The 19,859-nt window shown below is 44.4% G+C and overlaps 1 protein-coding gene across 2 annotated transcripts in view; it reads right to left on the reverse strand.

The window, feature by feature from the left end:
- Positions 1-8,986: 8,986 nt before the first annotated feature.
- Positions 8,987-19,859, reverse strand: part of GLIS1 (GLIS family zinc finger 1) — a 204,288-nt gene continuing 193,415 nt past the window's right edge. For both annotated transcript variants that reach the window (XM_068953194.1, XM_068953195.1), the window contains exons 9-11: positions 19,419-19,603; positions 12,815-12,982; positions 8,987-9,622 (exon numbers count right to left, since the gene is read on the reverse strand). In XM_068953194.1, coding sequence (XP_068809295.1) covers positions 9,486-9,622; positions 12,815-12,982; positions 19,419-19,603 — 490 coding nt within the window. In that variant the 3' untranslated portion in view covers positions 8,987-9,485. The remainder of the gene's footprint in view (positions 9,623-12,814; positions 12,983-19,418; positions 19,604-19,859) is intronic.

A 19,859-nucleotide genomic window follows, 5' to 3' on the forward strand; every position in this document is an offset into this window, starting at 1 on the left:
ACGAGGCCCACTGGTGTTGGAAGACCGTGGTTAGGAGGGACGTGTTCAGCGCTGCATCTGCTTGCTCACTGCTTCGTCAGGTCATGGCCAGCTTACGACATGGGAAACTGCGCGTTAGCGTCCAGATTTACAAGATTTTAGAGGAATTTAGTCCTATCGGGAAATGACTGACTAAGGCAGAGCCATTACCTGCACGCACATTTGAGCCTATTTTCTCCTCCTGGCTAGAAACACGAAGGCCAGCAGGTTTCATGGCGAGAGCGTTTGCGGAGGTGCTTGTGCTCCACCAGCAGTTTCTGCCAATATCGTCCGCGAGTGCAGTGGCAGCCTGGGGTTCCACCGCGGGAAAGCGCCGCCGTGGAGGGGCAGCGCCACAGGCACGCTGTGGCTCGCCAAGCGGCTTCAGCTGCTTGCCGTACTAGCTGAAATAATGATTTTTTCCAGCAGATGAGCCCAAATTTGCCAGTATTCCTCTGATTTTCGTTGCATTGTTGAGTAAGCGAAGATGCGGTTAGCGTGGCTGTTGGTGTGGGACACCCAGCTGCGAGGGTGGCTTGCGGCGGTTGGCGCGGGGGACAGTGGGAAAAACTCGCGGTGGCAATTACAACACCATTTCTGGGCTTCGTTGCTGACAGGTTGACAATTTGAATAAAAAGGTCTCTGGGTTGGGGAATCTTTCTGGCTAAAACACCCTGGAACTTCAGCTTTTGGACTAGATGATCTCCAGAGGTCCCTTCCAACCTTGTCCGTTCTGTGATTCTGTGATTCAGTAGTCAGAGCTGACTTTAATTCAGGTAGCTGATTCATTGCGTACAATCTCCCACTTTAACTTTTCCATTAAAATTTAAATTAAAAGGCGGGGGGGAGGAAGGACTCCCTAAAAGCTGCGGAACTTTTAATTTAATTTTATGTTTTACGAAGTGAGAGTTACCTTTTTCACGTGCTTTGATTTTGTATAACCGAAAGAACCAGTTTGGTAAAGTTTTTATTTAGATTTCAACATGTGATTTTTATATTCTTAATGAGTTTTAGAGAGATGATAAATTCTCCCTTTTGGATTTGTTTCAGATACGTAAGTCGTAGCTATTGGAATCTGCTGGATGTTTAATATGGATCTGAGAAAGGAAATTGAGCAGTAGTTTTTCCGGGGGGGGGGGGGTGAAGAAAAATTAATTTGACATATTAAAGCCAATATGTCTCTGACATAATATAGAAGAACATATTTACATTGACTGTAGTATTTGATGTTTTGTATTGTAAGTGTTCTGCATTTATTGTGCAATAAATGTTTCATAGAGATAGAGTACAATATGTAGAAACAATAAAATAGGATTAGAGGGAATCCACTGCCTGGATAAAGGTTTTATGTGTTGCTAATAGTACTTCAGAAACGATACTGTGTTAAATGCGGCATGCAGTTAATGCAGACTGTGAGCAAAACGGGTATTTTTAAAGACAGACTTTTGCCATTGTGTGGAAGAAGCCTGTAACCAACTCCGAATCAGCCTTCCTGCTCGTGATCAACCATAGCCTTAATTAAACAGAGTCAAGCTGAACGGGAAGGCAGGGAGATTATTTTAGACCCTTAATCCAGGGGTTTAAAAGCGTTAAAATCAGGAGTCTGGTCTTTGTCTTGCATGTAGGAGCCTCTAGATGTGCCTCCAGCGGGACCTGGAGGAGCCCCTCGTTCCCAAATTTCCAGAGGGATGGCAGGGGCTGCTGGAACAGTGGCATTCCCGAAGCGTCAAAGTAACGAAGCTCCGGACGTCAGTGCTCACCCGGGCATGGCGGGCCCCGGGGACGTCGGCAAGCCTCAGGCAAGGGGCAGAAGTGGCCCTGAGCAGTGGCGGTTTAAGGACTGCCTATAGTTTTACTGTATCTGGAATTTCCTGGGAGGCCTTCACATCGGAAAAATACCGATGATTATAGAGATTACTTTTTATTGCTGGGCCCAAACACCATCCGATTCTTGTGGAAAAAAAATTATTGGGCAATCTTTGCTCTCCCTAGCGCTGATAAAACCTCACATCTACTTGTTAAATTCCTGAAAAACTTTGTGACGACAGCAGCTTTTTGCTAACGGAGATTTGCACTGGAGTCAAAGCCCCGGTAATGGATTTTTACTTGCAAGGGGTCCCGCGGGGCCAGGCACAACCTGGCCATGGGCACAAGTGGGGCGTTCGCGGCAGCTGCAGGAGCCTGGCAGGACGTTTCCATCCTGTTATGCCGGAGCTCCCTCTGGTGAGAAGAGAGAAACATCGGCAAATCCAGGAGTAGCAAGGGAAAATGTGCAGGGAAGGGGGTGTTTGACGGGTAGGCGGTTTACGGGAGCTTTGCTGTCAGTTTGCCTGATGTGCACGTACTTATATGCAGGGCAGCAAGAGAACGTGGGGTTTGCAGCTACGTTCTTCCAAAACTGCAAACCGATGCTTTGACTTGTGTGCAGCCCCAGCCTGCCAGATACTCCTGCCACTTGATAAAGATGTAAACAAAGAATACAAGATGTTTGTCAGGGGAAATAATTTTCCTTTTTTCTGACTTGCCTCTCTGAGCTCAACGTTACGCTAGCTAAGACAAAGCAGACTCAGTCAGAGGTGACCGATACTGGTTGTGTTTCTGAGCTCTGCACCAGCAGTGATGAATTGGTCGGTCTTCGCCACCCTCCTGCACGGCACGCCGGGGCTGGGCCCTCACATCCCTGCCAGGACCATCTCCAGCTGAAACAAGGCGCTTGGCCACAGACCACACTAGCTCGGGGTGATAATGAGACACATATATACAGTATCCATATGTATGAAGACCCTGTAGATGGCTCCAGGTGTATTTTAGGCTGGGAACATTCATGGAAAATACTTGGCATTTAGCGAGATCCGGTGCACTTCGAAGGGGAAAAATGTGTTTCAGAAGAATTTTTATGAGCCTGAGGAATAAGTTCGTTCTGGCAAGCGTGACGTGGCGGCAGCATGCTGTCCCAAAAGTGCGGAGGTTTGGTCACAACAGCTTTGAGCCTCATGCTAAATAGGAGTGCCTTCGGGCCAGGGACCCGGCACGTGTTTGCACGAGGTGCCCGCAGGGCTGGGCGACAGAGATGCAGCCCCTCGAAACGCTTCCCAGCAGCGGAGACAGATGCCGCTGTGCTGTTAGCTGGGATGCAGGTTATTAAATCAACGTCTCCCTCTGCACAGCAAGAGTTAATTGTGCTAGTGCAAGAATATTATTCCAAGGAATTATTAGGAACAATATATATATGCATATTTTTTACAGTGGGGAACAAGTCCAATAATTGATGTGGGAATATTAATGCAGTATGTGTGTGTTATCAATTTAGAAAAAGCAGAAGACATATTTCCTTAAGCTTCTAATCATTTACACATATGACCTTCATTTGTACAGCAGAAGGGCTCTTCCTTGAGAGCTACAATTTGCTTCAGATGTTTAGCTGGGGTATTTTGCTTTACCTAGCAGCTGCCAAGTTTGGGATTATTTAGCAGTAAAAGTAGAAATGTGGATTTGAGTATGTACCAAAATCCTGACAGGTGTTAATGGAACTCGAGTTGAATATTTTATTCTTTAAATAGTAAAATGTAAACCTGCATTTGTTTAGCTTTGCCTTCCTGCCAACTATATCAGGTATCTCGTGTGACTAGAATCACTGTTTTCTATACATGCGCTTCATGGCAGTTTCCAATGCCTGTTCCCAGCTTGGGCTATATTTATAATTCTAGCAGATTTGTCCTCCGCGGAGAATTCCTAGGCAAATGTGTGGTTCCCAGCCCAAGGAGATAGGAAAGAAAACTCATTATGCAATATAGTCCAGCTTTTCAAAATGTGCCTGAAGATGCAAATAAGCACCTAAGAGGATTTTCAGAAGCAAATAAAATCGTGGAGATGAAATTAAAGCAATTAAGGCAGTTCTGAAAATCCCACTCAATGCCCGTCTTTCATTTCAAGGTGTTCAGACCCCTTAAAAAAATCTGTCCCTCGGCCCATTAAGATTCAACGCTATTCCTCTGGGTTATATTTCACACAAGCTGTTTTTCGCAGGGATTTCTGCCGGTATCGGTGGTCTCCAGCTTTGCTCAGAGAGCCGGTGCAGATCACGGGCGCTGTGCAGGCTGAGCCTCCTTGTTACAGCCTCTTAGCTCTTAGTGAAGGGAGATTTAGGGGCATGTTGGGAGGGATTCCCATTGCCCAGGTTTAGCTGTGTGCCCAGCTCTGAGGTATCTGCTCATGCCTTCAGCAAGCTAGGCACTGGGCTGGACATCTCATGACTGTTTAGAGCTGGATGAAATGCATCCAGCCCATCGTTAGTTAAGAGGAAAATCCTGACTCTTGTGCCTGAGCTAGATAGCGAACTTGGGGACAAGAAGGGACAAGTTGCTCTGGGGCTTCTCCCTGCTCCCTTGGGTGCCATTGCCTCTGCGGGTTTTTATGCTGCACCTCCAGAATGAGGAAATCTGGAAATGTGGACCAATGGGTCTAGTCCTCCAATAAATTAGCTTTTAATCCACTCGCTTCCTAGCCCAGCCTCTGGCCAGCGTCTTCCTAAGTCTCCCCCATCTCAGAGATGATCCCTGCGTCCATAACGTGTCCCCATCAGCCACCCACCACACAGGAACACCACCAAGGGGAAAGGCATCGCCGCTCCTAGGAGCGAGGGCTGAGCCATCCAAACCCAAGAGGCCAAGAGTTGTAAAAGTTTTGAAAATAAATATCATGCTTTTCTTGGTGTCCTTGATTAACAGAAGAGATCTTCTAACTCACACAGGGCCGGGAACACTCTCTTAAAGTTGAGTCGCTTGATTTTGAATGCGTGCTACTGGCTCAAGCCAGAAAATCTGTGCTACCGTCAAAGACTTATTTGACTTTTTTTCTAATTTCACCACTGCTACAAAAATCTTTTTGCCAAAGAGTGGACAGACTTTTCATCTTGGTAGAAGTCAGGTAGAAAGCTCAATCTCATCAAGGCTTCAGCTATATTGGGGTTTTCTATGGTTTAGACACTTTAAAAAAAAAAAAAAAAGTCTACCATAGTTTGACTAGCTTCGCAGCTGTGAATAGCTGACAGACTGTGGAGCCCAGACATGCAACCTTACAAGGCTTTGACAAGGTCAAAGTCTGCAGCTCTTTTTCTGCTGACTCTAGGCCACTAACTTCAAAATTGCTTCAAAAAAGGAGAGTTTTCATTCTGCTTTGAAATTTAAGCACAGAGGAGCTGGGCGCTCAGAAGGGCTTCTGTGTGGAGAAGCAGCAGCTGTCCCCGCTGTTTGCTGTGTACGTAGCTAGAAAACAGGATTTGAAAATTTATTCACCAAGTGTGTATTCTTTTCATGGGAACATATCCAGTACCTACCTCATGCCCTAGCTGTTACTCTGCTCTCACAAAATCCTGTGTCATGTTGCCACGTAAGAATTATGGTGTAAACAACTGTGCTGTTGTCACGATATGCCGCAGGGGTACATCAGAAGCGTCTCTATAGCGTTAAAAGGAGGCTTGCTTCTACAGCTTGTGAAGTACTGCAGTTGTAAAATGGGAAAAGAATAAGCACTTTTGGTTTTCTATACAAGTGAAAAAGCTCTATTACATTAAAAATGTTAGGGGTTCTGCTGAATGCCTCTAGTTTGGCTGGCATCCTGGCTGCCTGATGGAAAGCCCAAAGAAGAGCTCCAGCTGCTTCGGGGGCAGCTCAGTCGGCCTGCACAAGTCATCTTTTTTCAGTCTTTCCCAAAGTGTATCGCATAGACACAGAGTACGTGCACAGGAGTAAATGGGTTTTTTATTCACTGGAGACATGATTTATAGCTATTTAAAAATTATTGTTGCAATTTATTAGTCACATTCTGTTGCCTAGATTGAAAAAGTATCTGATAGTCAACGGGAACCAGCAGTTCCATTTTATTCCGCAAAGTAATAATTTTCTACTATTATAAAGCCTGACTCCAGTTGTTATACATGTTAGTTGGTGGGTCTTTTACAGCTCCACAACAAGAAACTTGCCAAGCAATAAAGTACATTGAAAGGTTTCTTTGTGTCTGTAGGAAAAGCTTACATGAGATACTTCCCTACTTAAATGTAATAAAAGGAAATAATGAAGTACACAGCACACAAGTAATCATTAACTTGTGCTATTGTGTATTTTAATGGTTTTATTATGGATAACTTTCCAAACCATACTGTCTCAAAGTAGGGCCTTGGCATTTCTCTGAATCTAGCCTTTTAATTTACAGAAAACCTGATTCACACAGATTCTGGAATTAAATCATCACTCCAGCTGCTCTAAGTTTCCCAGGCCTTTGTGAATCATTGTGTGGTTTCGAACAGCCTGGTTGTTGTGGCATAAATATTTTTGTAATTGATCAAATATGTTTAGGTTTGGATGGTTTGTATTTTTAACTAAAAAATGACATTTTTGAAGGATTTCTTTAATTTTTAGGAAATGAGATTAATCATGTTTTTAAGGCACCATTTCCTTTTTATGTCTCCAGCTAATTGGAGCATAGGAATTATTTTGATTTTTTGTTTCGGCCATTGCAGCTTTGTTAGGCTCTGGATACGTTTTTACTAAGTTGTCCTTACTTTGAAAGCTCTGGAGCTTTTACTGCTGGGCCGTTGTTTTTTGTATAGATATATATCTACCTGCCTAGTATTTTTTTAATATTGTAGGAAAGAGGTTTGGCTGCCTAAGCTGAATGGCTTACGCTTGAGGCCAAAAAGTCTGGTGCATCTGAGTAGATAAGCAACAGGACAGAAAGCCAAATGTGGCAATCATCAGAAGCAAAGTTACATGCATGTGCTTAAAGCACTATTTGGGGCCTTTATAAATTTAACCGTAGGGACGGGATGATGAGTTGGGACTGCCAGGGAATGCCTGAGCCAGGCAGGGCAGCCACAACTAAGAGGGGTGCAGATGGGACCGAGCATCTTTGAGAACCGGAGAGCTGGAGGAACCATTCGTAAAAGCAGGGGGGGGGGGGGGTGTCACATCAACCGCCCCTGCTGCAAACCCCATGCATCTTGCTCTCTAGGGACTGAACAACTGAAAAACTTCCTGTATGTTTCAATTCATTCAAATTTCTTGAGCACGCAAGCTAAATTGGGCGCAGAGGCACTCGGAAGGTGCAACTAGGTCCTGGGGAAACAAGATGCCTTCATGTAGGCTTTGTGGTCTTTCTCCTTCAGGGTCGTTTTGCTGCTTCCTCTCTTTTCTCCTCACCTACCACCTTCTCCTCCGCAGGGATCTCCGCTTTGCGCTGCTGCTCCTTCTCTGGGCCACTTACTGAAGCGCTCAGCCGTGATGGGAAACGCTCGGCCAGAGGCTGCTGCCTGGCTCCCAGGGATAACGCCCTCAAAGAGGGGAGGAGCCAGGTCCCCTTAAAAGCGGCCACGTAAGGGTGGTCTGCAAGTTTGGGAAGCCCTTACTGGACCCATCAAATTCCTTACAAGATGTTTGCCACAGCTCTTGGAGCTAGAAATGGCAGACTTACAGCCTGCGCCCCCTGGTAGGGCTGCAAAGGGCCCATAAAGACACCGAGTTGGTGGGGCACTGGATGTTTATGTGGCTACTGTGTCTTCCCTGGTACTTTGGCTGCTTGATTCACACCTTGCCACCAAATTGGGCTTTAAATATATTCTATATACATACACATGCACAAACACATATATTTAATTCTAGTGTGATTGTGTGATATATTCATTGTGGTTGTAAAACTTTGCGACCGTAAGGGGCACCGCCGGCCTCCAGCTCCAGTAACGCCGCGTCTGCAAAGGTCTGCTGAAGAATTGCCCCGTTCGGCTCCCTGGCTGCTCTGTGGATGCTGACTGTGCAGCTGCAAAGCGTGGTATTTGCCTAATGTGCCACTGAACGTAGCGGTTTTTTTTTTTCCTGTGGAATTTGTTGTTTTGCTGAAGCCAGGTGCTTGACATTTTTCTGACAAGGTCCTTTGGGGGATGGCATGGCGGGGGGGGGCACGAAATCCTCCAGCAGCTGCCTCGTTTCGGGCTGGTCCCACGGGGAGCAGGTAGCAGGACTGCCTCCTGCGAACGGAGGCGCGGGCCAGCTCTGGCACCAGCGCAGGTCCTCACTAACGCTGTGGCAGTGCGGCGCTGCGCAACAGGACCTGGGAACGGGGACAGGGCAAAAATAGCCAGCACCGTCCTCAGTCACAGCGGTGGCTGCTTCACTGAGGATGCTACTTCATAGTACAAGAGCTAAGTTGATGCTAAGTCTGATTTTCGTCCCAAAGATGTGTCGCAGCTTCATTTAATCCAAACTGTGCCCTTATCTGTGGGACAGCACGTTTGGCATAACAGCGGTGTTTCCAGAGGTTGTATTTTTGCATATTAGATGGGACGAAGCCTTTCAAGTAACCATAGCATCTCTCCTGGGCTGCTTGTGCCTTATTAAGCACAGCTAGCAATGAATTACAAACAATAACCAAGAAAATAATAATTGTTATCATTTTCCTTAGTGTTCTCCAGGAGACATTTCCAGGGGCTCATTTCTAACACATCTGAGCTTGGCACGAGCTGGGCTGCCCGGTTTTCGGAAGACAACAGCCCGGCGAGCCGAGCCGCACTCAGCATTCGGGCGGCTGGCGCCGCGTGCGAGCGTGCTGCCGATCGTGCATCGGCATCAGGCCGCACGCAGTTTCTTGCTGAGGCAAAAAGCCAAGCACAGCTGCATTCAATTTCCCCTGACGAGGCGTGCGGGGACGCCGTGTGCACAGACGTGCCCACCGCAGCACGGGCACCGGGGAGGCTGCGAGCCTTTGTGCCGCGCACCCCACGCTGGCAGCCTGTGGGCCCTCTTGCTGAAAGGCCAGAGGCTCCTCGGTTGCCCCACGTATGCTTGGGCTGCTTTGATTTCACAGTTACCGATGTGTCCCTGCTTGGTTTAAATCATTGTCAGGCATCTGAAGAATGTAATACTAAGGTTTATCAGGCAGACTGATGATGTTCAGAAACGACAGGACACTTGTTTCCAGTTTTTAATGCTTTCTTGTAAAACTGAAAATATAAAACCAGCTGAGCAAATGGAGATCTTTATATACATGAGGTCTGTGATTAAAAAAAATCCTTTTAGTTCCAAAAAAAAAAAAAAAAGACCAATGAATTAAATGAAAACTGATTAAAGGGACCAACATTCTCAAATTGAAAACATACTTTTCAGAGAAAAAAAACCCCTTCTTTACAAGTTTATTATATAACTTACATTTACACTTTACTGAGAGAACTTACAAAGACAAGCTGCTTCAGCTGCTCCTCCTCCCCTTAAAGCATGAATTTCAAAGTGCCACAGCAAAGGAACAGGTTCCAATAGTACCTTACACAGACTATTCATGTATAAAATGGTTTGGTAAATGTGAGGTGTTTATTTAAATGAGCACGTATAGGGATACAGACTAAATAAAAGTACTCGAACAACATCTTTGTTATTACATATACAGTTATAGGTATAATAAAGGAAACAAGGCCAGCACTGTTCTTAGGTATCTGTATAGATGGAGGGAATGTGGTTCAAGCAATGATCAAAGGCGCCGTTTTGGAAGAATCCGTTTTCATCCGTTCCGTTGGAGACCATGTCTTCAGACACACACTGTGCTTCAGAAATCGCGTCATAGCCTGCAAACGTGACAAGTTGCATGGACACGATTTAGTGCCACAGTACATATAAGGAAGGAAGCAGAGTTTGAGGCCGGGGGTTATGCAGCACAGCCTAGCGTTAATGAAAAGACAATAGACTTTACCATCAAAGCCTCACCCCGGAGATGCACAAACCAATCTCTGTGGGCATTTGTGTCATGGTGTATGAGTCTCCCATTTGTTTCTGCAGAATGCTACCCATCTGCAAGTGAAGTGCAAGTATCGGAGCACCGCTCTCTTGGGACTTTACAGCTATTATCTGAATAGGATGTCAAAACAATGAATGGGCGAGGAGCCTAGTAAGAGTGCACTACAAGCGATGTAGTCCTCTGGTGTCGTATGTTTTTCCTTTTAACGGCCCTTAGGGAAATGTCCCATGTGTCTCCCAGCTGCTCTGGAGGTTGAGGAGGAGCCTGGGTCCTATGTCTGGTGGACGCTCACATACAGCCAACACGAGGGCGGCCTGGCGCCTGGGCTCAGATGCGGCCCGCATGTCCTGAGGCTGGCCGGGGACGGGGCTGGGCGCTGTCCCTCTCCAAAGGAGGAGAAAGGAGTGTGACTGAGCACCTTGTCCTCAGCCCTCCAAAGCTTAATGGGCTGCTGGCTCCTCACCTGCCCCGTTGGCTTGGTGCTTGCCAGGCTGCTGGAGAGCCGTTACGGGCTGGGGGAAGGCTCTTCGTCCTTTCCTTTTATAACATAAGACTTTCCCAGCTGCCGTAAGCTTCGCCCAGCCCTCTGGAAGGGTTGCAGCTGTGCCAGCTGCCATGCACTGCCGCAGCTGCACTGCCACCAAGCAAAAGCTGTACTGCTTGGCCCAAAGGACATGACTGTTTCCTGCTATGCCCCTCTCTCCCTTAACCTGCTTTTGCACCTGGCCAGCCACAGCTCACAGGCACGTACCCGATTTACTACAGCCCAGCTCGGTTTTCTTTTTTTCCAAACCGCAGTGCCATGAGTTGCAAGCATCCGTGCGGCCGGACGGTCCCAGTGGTTAAAGCACTGGGCTCGGGGCCCCGGGCTTCGCGCCACAGAGGAGCTCTGCGGAGCTGCTGGCTCTGTCTTTCTGTGCCTCAGTTCCCTCTCTGGAAAATGAGGGTAACGTTTCTTCTCTTCTTCAGCGTTTCCCTCACCTCTTCAGACCCCTAGGCCAAACCGAGGCCCCGAGGCTGCGCGGCGCCGCCGCAGCAGCGGCGACAGACCGACCCGGTGGCCTTGCACAGCCACCCTCATTGCTCAAAGAACTGTAGGCTCAGTTCTTGAAAGTTAATTAAAGGGATCTTAGGCACGCTTGTAGTATTAGAGACCGAATTCTGTACCCATTTCTATTTCTGCATTTTCTTACGACGTACTAATTTACTGTTAGCTTACGGGTCAGACTCCGCCGCTGGCATGCAGCGTATAGCCAACGTCTCCAACAGTCAAACTTGGCCTGGGTATCCGCCCGGCACTGTGTGTTGGTCCGAGCAGAGTGACCAGGGCTTTGCGAGTGTTTATGTTATGCTAATTTCTGTTTGATGAGCCTGTATTTGGGGGGGGGGGGGGGATACGCGGCCACGGATGGACAAAACCCAAGACAAGCATTCACCTCAGAAATGGTTATTAGATTCCAGATAGAGTAAACTATCCAAAGCCCTGAACAGAAAATAAAAATTTATTGACTGTTAATGTGATTCATGGAACAGCTGTTTGCCAGTCACTTTTGGCATTCCTGTGAGATGAGATCTCATTTAATATTAATGGGGCTATAAAATCCTGAAAAAAAATTAATGCCTAGCCTTGATGAATCTCACAAACTTGAATGGCTCTATTTTACACACAAAGAGATGAGATAAGATTTATATATTTCATAGATATTTACGTTTCAGCCTCCAAGTATTTGCATACCTCAATAACTACTCTAAAAACAAAAATGTTACACAGAAACATTTCTTAATAGTTTAGCTCCAGACAGAAAAAAAATCAACTGTTGTTGAAGTTGGTGTCTTGCCATAGCATTATTCTTTGCGCCTACAATTTCTTTTGGAAAGTTTATTTAGTCTGTTCTTTAAATATTGCAATCTGTCAATCCAAACTTGAAATTTGATGTCAACATGAAAAAAAAAAACCCTCTATTTTAGTAACATCAAACTTACGAATAACACAAAAGAATTCAAAGTTGAAGTAGAATCTCTCAGCTTAAACTTTTCCCTTATGGGTCCCCGATGCATACAACGTCCAGCGTGGAACACCAGACAAATGCATGCACATCTCACTGAACACTGTCGCCTTTAATACAAAACAAACGGGAAAGTCAATTCTAATTTTGGGGTCAGACTCGGGCCCCCTTTCAAAAATCGTTTAAACATATGTTTTCGGTATCGTCTTTAACGGAGGTGCCCCTCCTGAATCCAGACATGAAGAAAAGTCTCTGTGAGCTACGTAAGTAAAGACTGCAGCAAATGGTAGTGTTTCATGGCTCTGACAAGAGTTAAAGAATGTTGCGTTCGATGTCAGTAATTCTACCAATTCTTAATTGTGGTTTCAAAAGTAGAAAAAATCCTCTATAAAAATGAATACTTGAGTACTTAAGTGTTTTAGTTATCTAGCTATAATACCTCATTGCAAAATTTACACTATGTAGCTAAAATGGGAAAATACAGTTGCCATGAATGTGCAGCAGCACTCTTCCAAACAGAAAAGAACTAATTAATTTTTTTAGCTACGTTTCTCAAAGCAGCGACTTTCCATTTTGTCAACGTCAGTACTGCAAAACAAAGCCATCCGTTTAGGTGGACAGGAAGTCTCTGATGCCAGTGTTTTCTCCAGAATCTTGTTAATTATCTTCTCGACCTGGATCTCATTTTAAGAGCCTGCCTGAGCATACCTGAAGGGATGTACAACGAATAGCCCACGCAGTAAGGGTGAGAAGTGTCTGGCTTGTCAGCTGTAGGTGAGTATTCCCTGTAACATCCAGCATTAGAATAAAAGGAGAATTTGTCCATCAGCCAAACACAGAAGGATTAAAGAAAACAAATTTGCTTTCCTGGTGGGATTTTTATAGATGCACGTGAGTTTCAGTGACTTTTTAATGCAAACGTATTTTTGTAATAATGCTGACGTAAAGATGCTTTTTTTTTCTCCCTCCTGCTAAAAATATCGTAAGGGTAATTCTTTATAGGCAGAATAAATTACCTGTGGAAGCTAAAGGTGCATTGAGTAAGTGGTAGCCGTTCTGCCTCAGGGGAGTGAAGCAGTGGGAGTCCCCCGGGAGCACGTCACCGGCGACAGGCTGCTCCATTGGTCTGTAGCAGTCGCCGTAGTGGAAACAGTTTTGTATTGAATGAAAGCTGCCTTGGTAACCTGCAAACAGAGATTGCACACACACTTTAACACTACTGCGATGGTATTAGCTCCATTTCCGTCACAGTATTTCATTACTATTGTGGGTTTTTCTTAGTTGCTCAGTTTTAACCATGGAAAAACGATCATGCTATTCTGTAAGGTACAATAATACAAAACCTACGTCAGGCTCAGTCCCGCAAGGTGCTGTGGACTGTGATCCCCATCAAGCAAAAATCTCAAAGTTGTGCTTAATTTTAAGCAATTGAAGATGTTGCCTGTATGAAGTCAACAGCCCACTTGTGTTCAAAGCTAAGTAGTAAGTACTTTACTGGATCAGGTCCAGGAGGCTCAGCTCCTAAGGGAATGCAGCTATAATGAATTACTGCTAATTTTAATACAATAATACAGTATTTTAATGAAAAACATGGCTTTGTTTGCAGTGGAGTAAAGCCTTTTCCCATCCGGCGTGCATTATTCACTGCTGGAGACAGCACTATTTATTCCAAATACCTTTAAAAGTACCTTAAACCTCTCCTTTCTCAGCGTGCTCTTATTTCAAATGAAAACCCTTCACTGAACACAGGGGGGCCACAATCTGCAAGGGGAACTGAAGCAGAGGTGCAGGCCTGATGCCAGATGGATGTCAGGTGAAGACTTTGGATTCAGTTAGAGGCTCTTGTTTCTGAAAGGTGCCAAGAGAAATCTGTATGGCCTCTGGCTGCCTTAGTCATTCTGCTTTTTGGGGTATGTTTGACTTCTGCTGCCCCACATTCCCTGAATTTCTCATCTCCTGCTTTGTGTGTGTGTGTGTGTGTGTGTGTGTGTGTGTATTTTATTACTAGTGGACCAGCAGTTTGGATATTGCCAGCATAAGCTGTGGATGAACTGTACACAGCAACAGATATTTAGCAGTAAAGGACAAATCAAATGCCGAGGAAGGAATTTTACAACCTACAAGTTTGTGCCAACATCCTAAAAGAAGATGTGTTTTGCTCCCACAAGGCTAGTCTCAAAGCACTCCACAAGATTTAATACCAAATATGGCCTGATTTAATTCTCCTCCTTCCTCCTGCCCCGGTAACCTCTTCCTGATTTGGATTCCAGGTGCATCTCACATTAATTGCACATTCAGATTAACTGTCCCTCTTCGCTTCTCTCAGTCACTTCTGATAATGATTCTTCTTCCCTTACAGGTGACTTACGTAAACCAAGTCAGGCCTAAAGTCTAGTAGAAAATGCCATCAGGATTCTTCTCTAATTGGTAGGAAAAAGATGGCGCTATTTCTTTCCTCTCCAGTCTCATTCAGTTAGACTGACACATTTCCTGAGGAACTGCCACAAAACCTCCAGGTAGTTCAGTCAGATGGGGGCAAACCCAGCTCATCAGCTGAGCGAAGCCAGCACAGCTCCACTCGCCTGCTGAAGGCTTGGCTTGCTGGGCTAGTTGTGCAGCTATGTAGTCTGTTTATTTAGTAACGTAATACCTGTGCCTGTCAGCCGAGTACAGGGCAGAATTAGTCCCTTTACAAATCACTCTGTGTGTAAGCTTTTTCCTGTTGAGAAAAATCTCCTGTCTTTTTCTGCCTTCTCTCTTTATTACCAAAGTTTGATCGAGTAGATAACATCAGGCAAAGCTCAGGGTCTGACTGTTAATTCTAGTCATGTTTCTAAGGGGGTAGTAAATCGGCTAAGTGAGGCAATTCTTTAATAGAAATGCAATGAACTCATCTAGTGGTGAAAGATTTGCTCTGAAGTTTCTCAGTTTTATATGTGTTTTGGCTGAATGGGCAAGGATTAGTTGATTCATTTATTGAGAACCTATGACCCTCCACCACAAAAACCGGAACTGTTGATACCCGTGATTGGTGAAGTACTAATGGATGGCTATATTAGATGAAGACAGTATGCGCACCGTACCAGAGCTGTCCATATTCGCTGCTATGTAGAAGAAGTCCTAGAAAGCTGGAACACTGAATATTAAATGATGCATGTCCTTCCTTGGAATAAATAGACAATCACCTCTATTTAACGCCCGGATAGCCTGGCTCAAAAAAGCACAGAGCTCTTACGAGAGGTAGCAAAGCCACCTTTTGATGTGGTTTTAGATACATTGCCTTATTGATAGGCTTTTGATAATTATCCTGACTTTTCTGTTTACAAAACATGAGCTCCTTGCTGTAAGCCTTCTGAAAATATTATATCCCTTTAAGATGAGCAATGAAAAAAAAATGAGACACTTGACTTCAAATGAGGTATAACTGGTTGCAGAGAGCACTTTATATGCATTGCTAGAGAAAAAGCTGAACCTTTTCCAGAATGTCTGCTATACACATCACTGCTAGGGAAGGCATGACGTGTATTTTCTCTGTCTCTGTAATTGCTGCCCTTTCGTCATGCTCCCAAGCCTGCCTTTGTTAAATCAATTAAATATGATCTACAGGGCTGGCACAGTGGCTCAGAAAAGCAGAGAATAGCCAAGCATGACAGAACTGGATTGAAACTAGTTGGATCCAGGGGTTTCTCAAGACCTATGGGTAAGGCTTTTTTTTTTAAAAGGCTTTAAGTTATACTCTCTAGCTGCTCAGAAAGAAACAGTTGCGGCAAAGAAGAATTGCCTCAGAATCAGAAGTCTGGAAAACAGCTGCCATAAGCAACCAAATGCTCCTTTGAGTTGCAGTGTCTGCTCCTCAGCACCTCTGAGTGATCATCGGAAAAGGGGGCACACAGAAAGTGTTACGGGAACTGTCTGTTAAGGAGAGGCAACGTAAGAAAATACTAGCAATATTGCGCCATTGCATTCACCAGGCCCAAGTTTCTGCAAAGTGCTTCCCAAAGAAAATGGAAGAGAAATACACTGTTCCTGTCCTGGTGTGCCTGCAGATGTAAGAAAGGCCAGTAGCAAACTAAGGAAAAAGGAGGGAGTGAGGAAGGGAAATGCTACAGCAAGGATATTGGTCAGGTAAAGCAAACCATGATACTAAAAGCGCAACTTTTAATCCTTTTGACCTGAGTAACATAATGGAACTTTACCTCCTTTTTCATTAGATTGCTAGAAAGGCTGAGGCAGAGGGGGACCCTTTCAGGAAAGGGACAGAGACTTCAGGGAACAGCGCAGAAGATGCTCCATGTTTGTGGAAGAAGGCACCGTGATGGCTGGGGGAGGAACGGACTGAAAGGCATGGGGCAAGGCAGCTGCTTTGCTGAAGATGGCTCGGGTATCCAGATACCCTGGCGTGGCCAGTGGGCTCCGGGGGATCGGAGCCTCGCAGATCTGCACTAACAAGAAGGGCAGGCTGCCAGCTTGTTTAAAGGCTGTGAGTGCTCCTGAAAACCAAAGTCAGTAGACAAGAGACGCAAAGGCCCAGGACTGGGTGAGGTGAAGCAGCCACGAGGGCCTTCGCAGCAACGGGTGCTCCTGCCAGATAAGGTTTCACGCGTTTTGCACAACCACAGGAGATGAGACCTGCTGCTTGCAGGCAATATAATATTTGATTAGCATATGCAATCCACGCCAGAGCTTTCCTGCAGCATATACTTTCCCAAAAGGTGCAGTATGAAAGGAAGGTGCTTTTGGTTCATTCTGTTTAGCTGTGGTTCCTTCAGGTTTTCTGAAATGCTGTCCGCCTACATGCATTGCCCCCCTCCACGCATCTCCCAGAAAGAATGAGACACTAAGATATGATTAAAGTCCCATAGCTAATGGTTCAATTAACAACCACATATGGTTGATTAGAGAAAGGTAAACATGGAACGTTTTTTACAGGTTCTTCAAAAAGACGCTTAAGCGGTTAAAAGATGAAGTAAGCAAGAAGGCTTGTCTGGTACAAACACTGCCGCTCCTTCGAGGAGAGCACAAGTGTAGTAGTACCAATTTGGCAACCAGTGCTTCACTGATATTTTTTTTTCCAAACGGACTTCAGGTTTTCCTTCAGTCTGTTTGATTTAGATCAAATTTTCTGAAGTTCATTTTCAAATGAAGAATTGTCTAAATGTCCTGTCATTTTAAATGATCGCTATTAAATGTTTTATGTGCAGTAGATGTAGAAATATAACAGTTAATAAAGGAATAAACTGGGTTCCAAACATAACATTTAGCTACAATTTTGCTTTGAAATAATTTGTGACAGAAAAGCTGCAGTTAGCCACTTCACACAGCGCACTGGCTGCCTCTGTTTCTCTAAGGTACACCCTCGAAAACTTCAAGCAGTTTGAAAATGAATGATGTAATGAACAAATAATTGGAATATGTCTATTAAATGCAGGCTTGTTATGTCATGTCATTTACATGTATGTGGAAATAAATCCAAGCTCTTCAAATTCCATAAAATTTCTGACATGACACCACGTCAGGTATAAATAACTGCAGGATTGCACCGCCTGCCAAATTCTTTCAGCATATAATAATTTCCATGTGATCTTACTATGACTAGCTTTAAACATATAAATAATGTCGGTTTATTATTCTTTCATTATCAGTATTTCTGCTACCAGCTTGCTGATGCTTGCTGTTTTTTTTTTTTAAATTACAGATTCACAATATTTATATGCTTCTATAGCGATGAAGAGCTAGAGTTATACAGTATTCCCCTTTTCGGCAAAAATTCAGTCCCCCAAATTACTACAGATTCCATTAGAAAATTGTGCTATTAACAAATCGAGATGCAAAAAAAAGGCTTAGGGAAGTACAGCTAGGCACAGGTTACAGATCAATTCATTTCAAAGGCTGCTAATCAAAATTGATTTTTGAATTACCATTTCCATAATGAATTTATAATAATACTTCAACATTTGACCAATGTGGAAAATTACTGCTTTTTCAAAACCGCACGACATAACACTTAGAAAGCAGCAATTCATGCAAAGGGAAATGTGGTTTTCTTAAGGAATAAAAGTCAATTTATTTAAGTGGTTCAAAACTTGTTCTGTCTATGCATTTGTTTCTGCCATAATAATGAGCTGCTAAGCTTTCCTCTTGTGGTTTGTAGTTATTTAGCTCATTATAGTAACATAATCATATATCATTATATGCTATCATAAATCTGCCACTTTTTCCTCACAGAGTTAATCTTTTTAAATTGAATAATCTGTTGAGCATCAGGTTGAGTTAGTTTTCCTTCGGCACAAATCATTTAATAGAATATGCTTTAGCTTTTCAGACAAAGTCAGTCCAACCAAAGAGCAAAATTAGGCAAGCAACCTTAGAGGATTTAAGTTATTTGACCCAAACTAGAGGTAAAATACCCCTTGGAGACTGAAGGGCACAGGGAACTGTGGGGATGCCGTGCACTGCCATTGGGTTTGTGCTGAAATGCTGCGTTTCAAACCTAGCCTTAGAGCATATTCAGAGAAAGCAAACCTCCAGTCTTGCCCACTGGTGAACTGATCACATGTGATACCTTGCCCAGCCAAAAATGACCTTATACAAATGATAGTACAGCTGTGAAATGAGTTTCAAAAAGCTGGTTATCTGCCTGTACAAACTTACATGCCTGGTTATACTCGCGACCAGATGTCCTGCACACGTCTTTACTGTATCTACCACACTTAAGCAGCATACCATCCGGATTAGATAACACGTTTCTTAAATATGCAAGCTCCCGTTACTGGAGGAATCTCTGATAATAATATCACTTGCTAATTTATGCCTCAAAAACTGTAGAAACATTAATTAGGTCCCACTACAGGACTCTGGGATAAGAAAATAAGCTCCCCATTAAAAAGGCCAGGCAACTCAGAGTTTAGAAAAAAATCTCTTCGTTTAAGCAGTGAAATAGCTGCTTCGGTTCCTGTCCTCAAATCACACTGGCCCTCTACAGTTCTACAAAGTACCTTTACAGATTAGTATAGGAAGCAATACATATGTTAAACTTCCAAATACTAAATAGCAAAATAACTTGTGCTTGCCTAAGCTCATTGGCCAGCGCCTCCCTAGCAGAGGACAGAGCAGCAGAGCGCCAAGGTGTCCTGCACCCCATCTCTTTTGGGACTGGGTGGCGGCGCTTTGGCTGAGTCAATCTCTACAGCCTAACCGAAGGCTGGGCGAATAGTTAGACAAGGCGCACAGCTAGCAGACAGCTCCCGCGTGGTGAAAGGGATCCTTTACTGACACTCGAAGAGTGAGTCAGGGTTAAATATTTCATCTTTAAATCACAGAGTTATCTGGGGGTGTAATTTATTCTCATAAGGACCTTTGAAGTCATGTCCTAAAAAGGCACTGAATAAAAGCAATAAATCTGCTGTTGCGATAGCTTCCTGCATTTTAATAAGATAAGATGGTATGAAGTGGTCTGAAAATTTTAAGCCTGTATAAATCAAAACACTCTAAAACTAGGAACTCCCACTGAAACGCTGTCAGTCTCTTAATAGGACACTATTGGCAGAAAGTGCAACAACAGAAGTCAATTGTTCTTCCCCAGCCAGGAGTTGGGAAAGCTGGAAAAAAAGGAAGCGTTACCTTGCGATCCCTGCTGTACGGACTGGTTTTGAAATTGAGCGTACGGTTTATTTGGTATGGCAGAAAACTGCTGCCCATTTGGCGACTGGCTGTGCGACGGTGGAGAGCCGTGTTTCTGCAGCAGGGACGGTGGAACTAACGCTTTCAGCGGGCTGACGAGCGGCGAGATTATATTGGGAGCAAGCCTAGAAAAAGAAAAGATAGAAAAGCTTTATCATGTCACAAAATAGGAAAATGAAACACTTGAAAGGCTCCTATTTCCATGCTCCCCACCTATGGAAACGTTTATTTTGCAGGTATAAATTAGATTATAGAAAAGACGACAATACAGTGCTGCTTTCCGGTCGTCATTAGCAGGAAAGTGAGTTGGGAATTGCTGCATGTTCCCGTATGCTGACTTCCTGCATTTACCCTAACGACAGGACTGAAATGACACCGCTC

Source organism: Struthio camelus, chromosome 8, assembly GCF_040807025.1.
Source record: "Struthio camelus isolate bStrCam1 chromosome 8, bStrCam1.hap1, whole genome shotgun sequence".
NCBI lineage: Eukaryota > Metazoa > Chordata > Aves > Struthioniformes > Struthionidae > Struthio > Struthio camelus.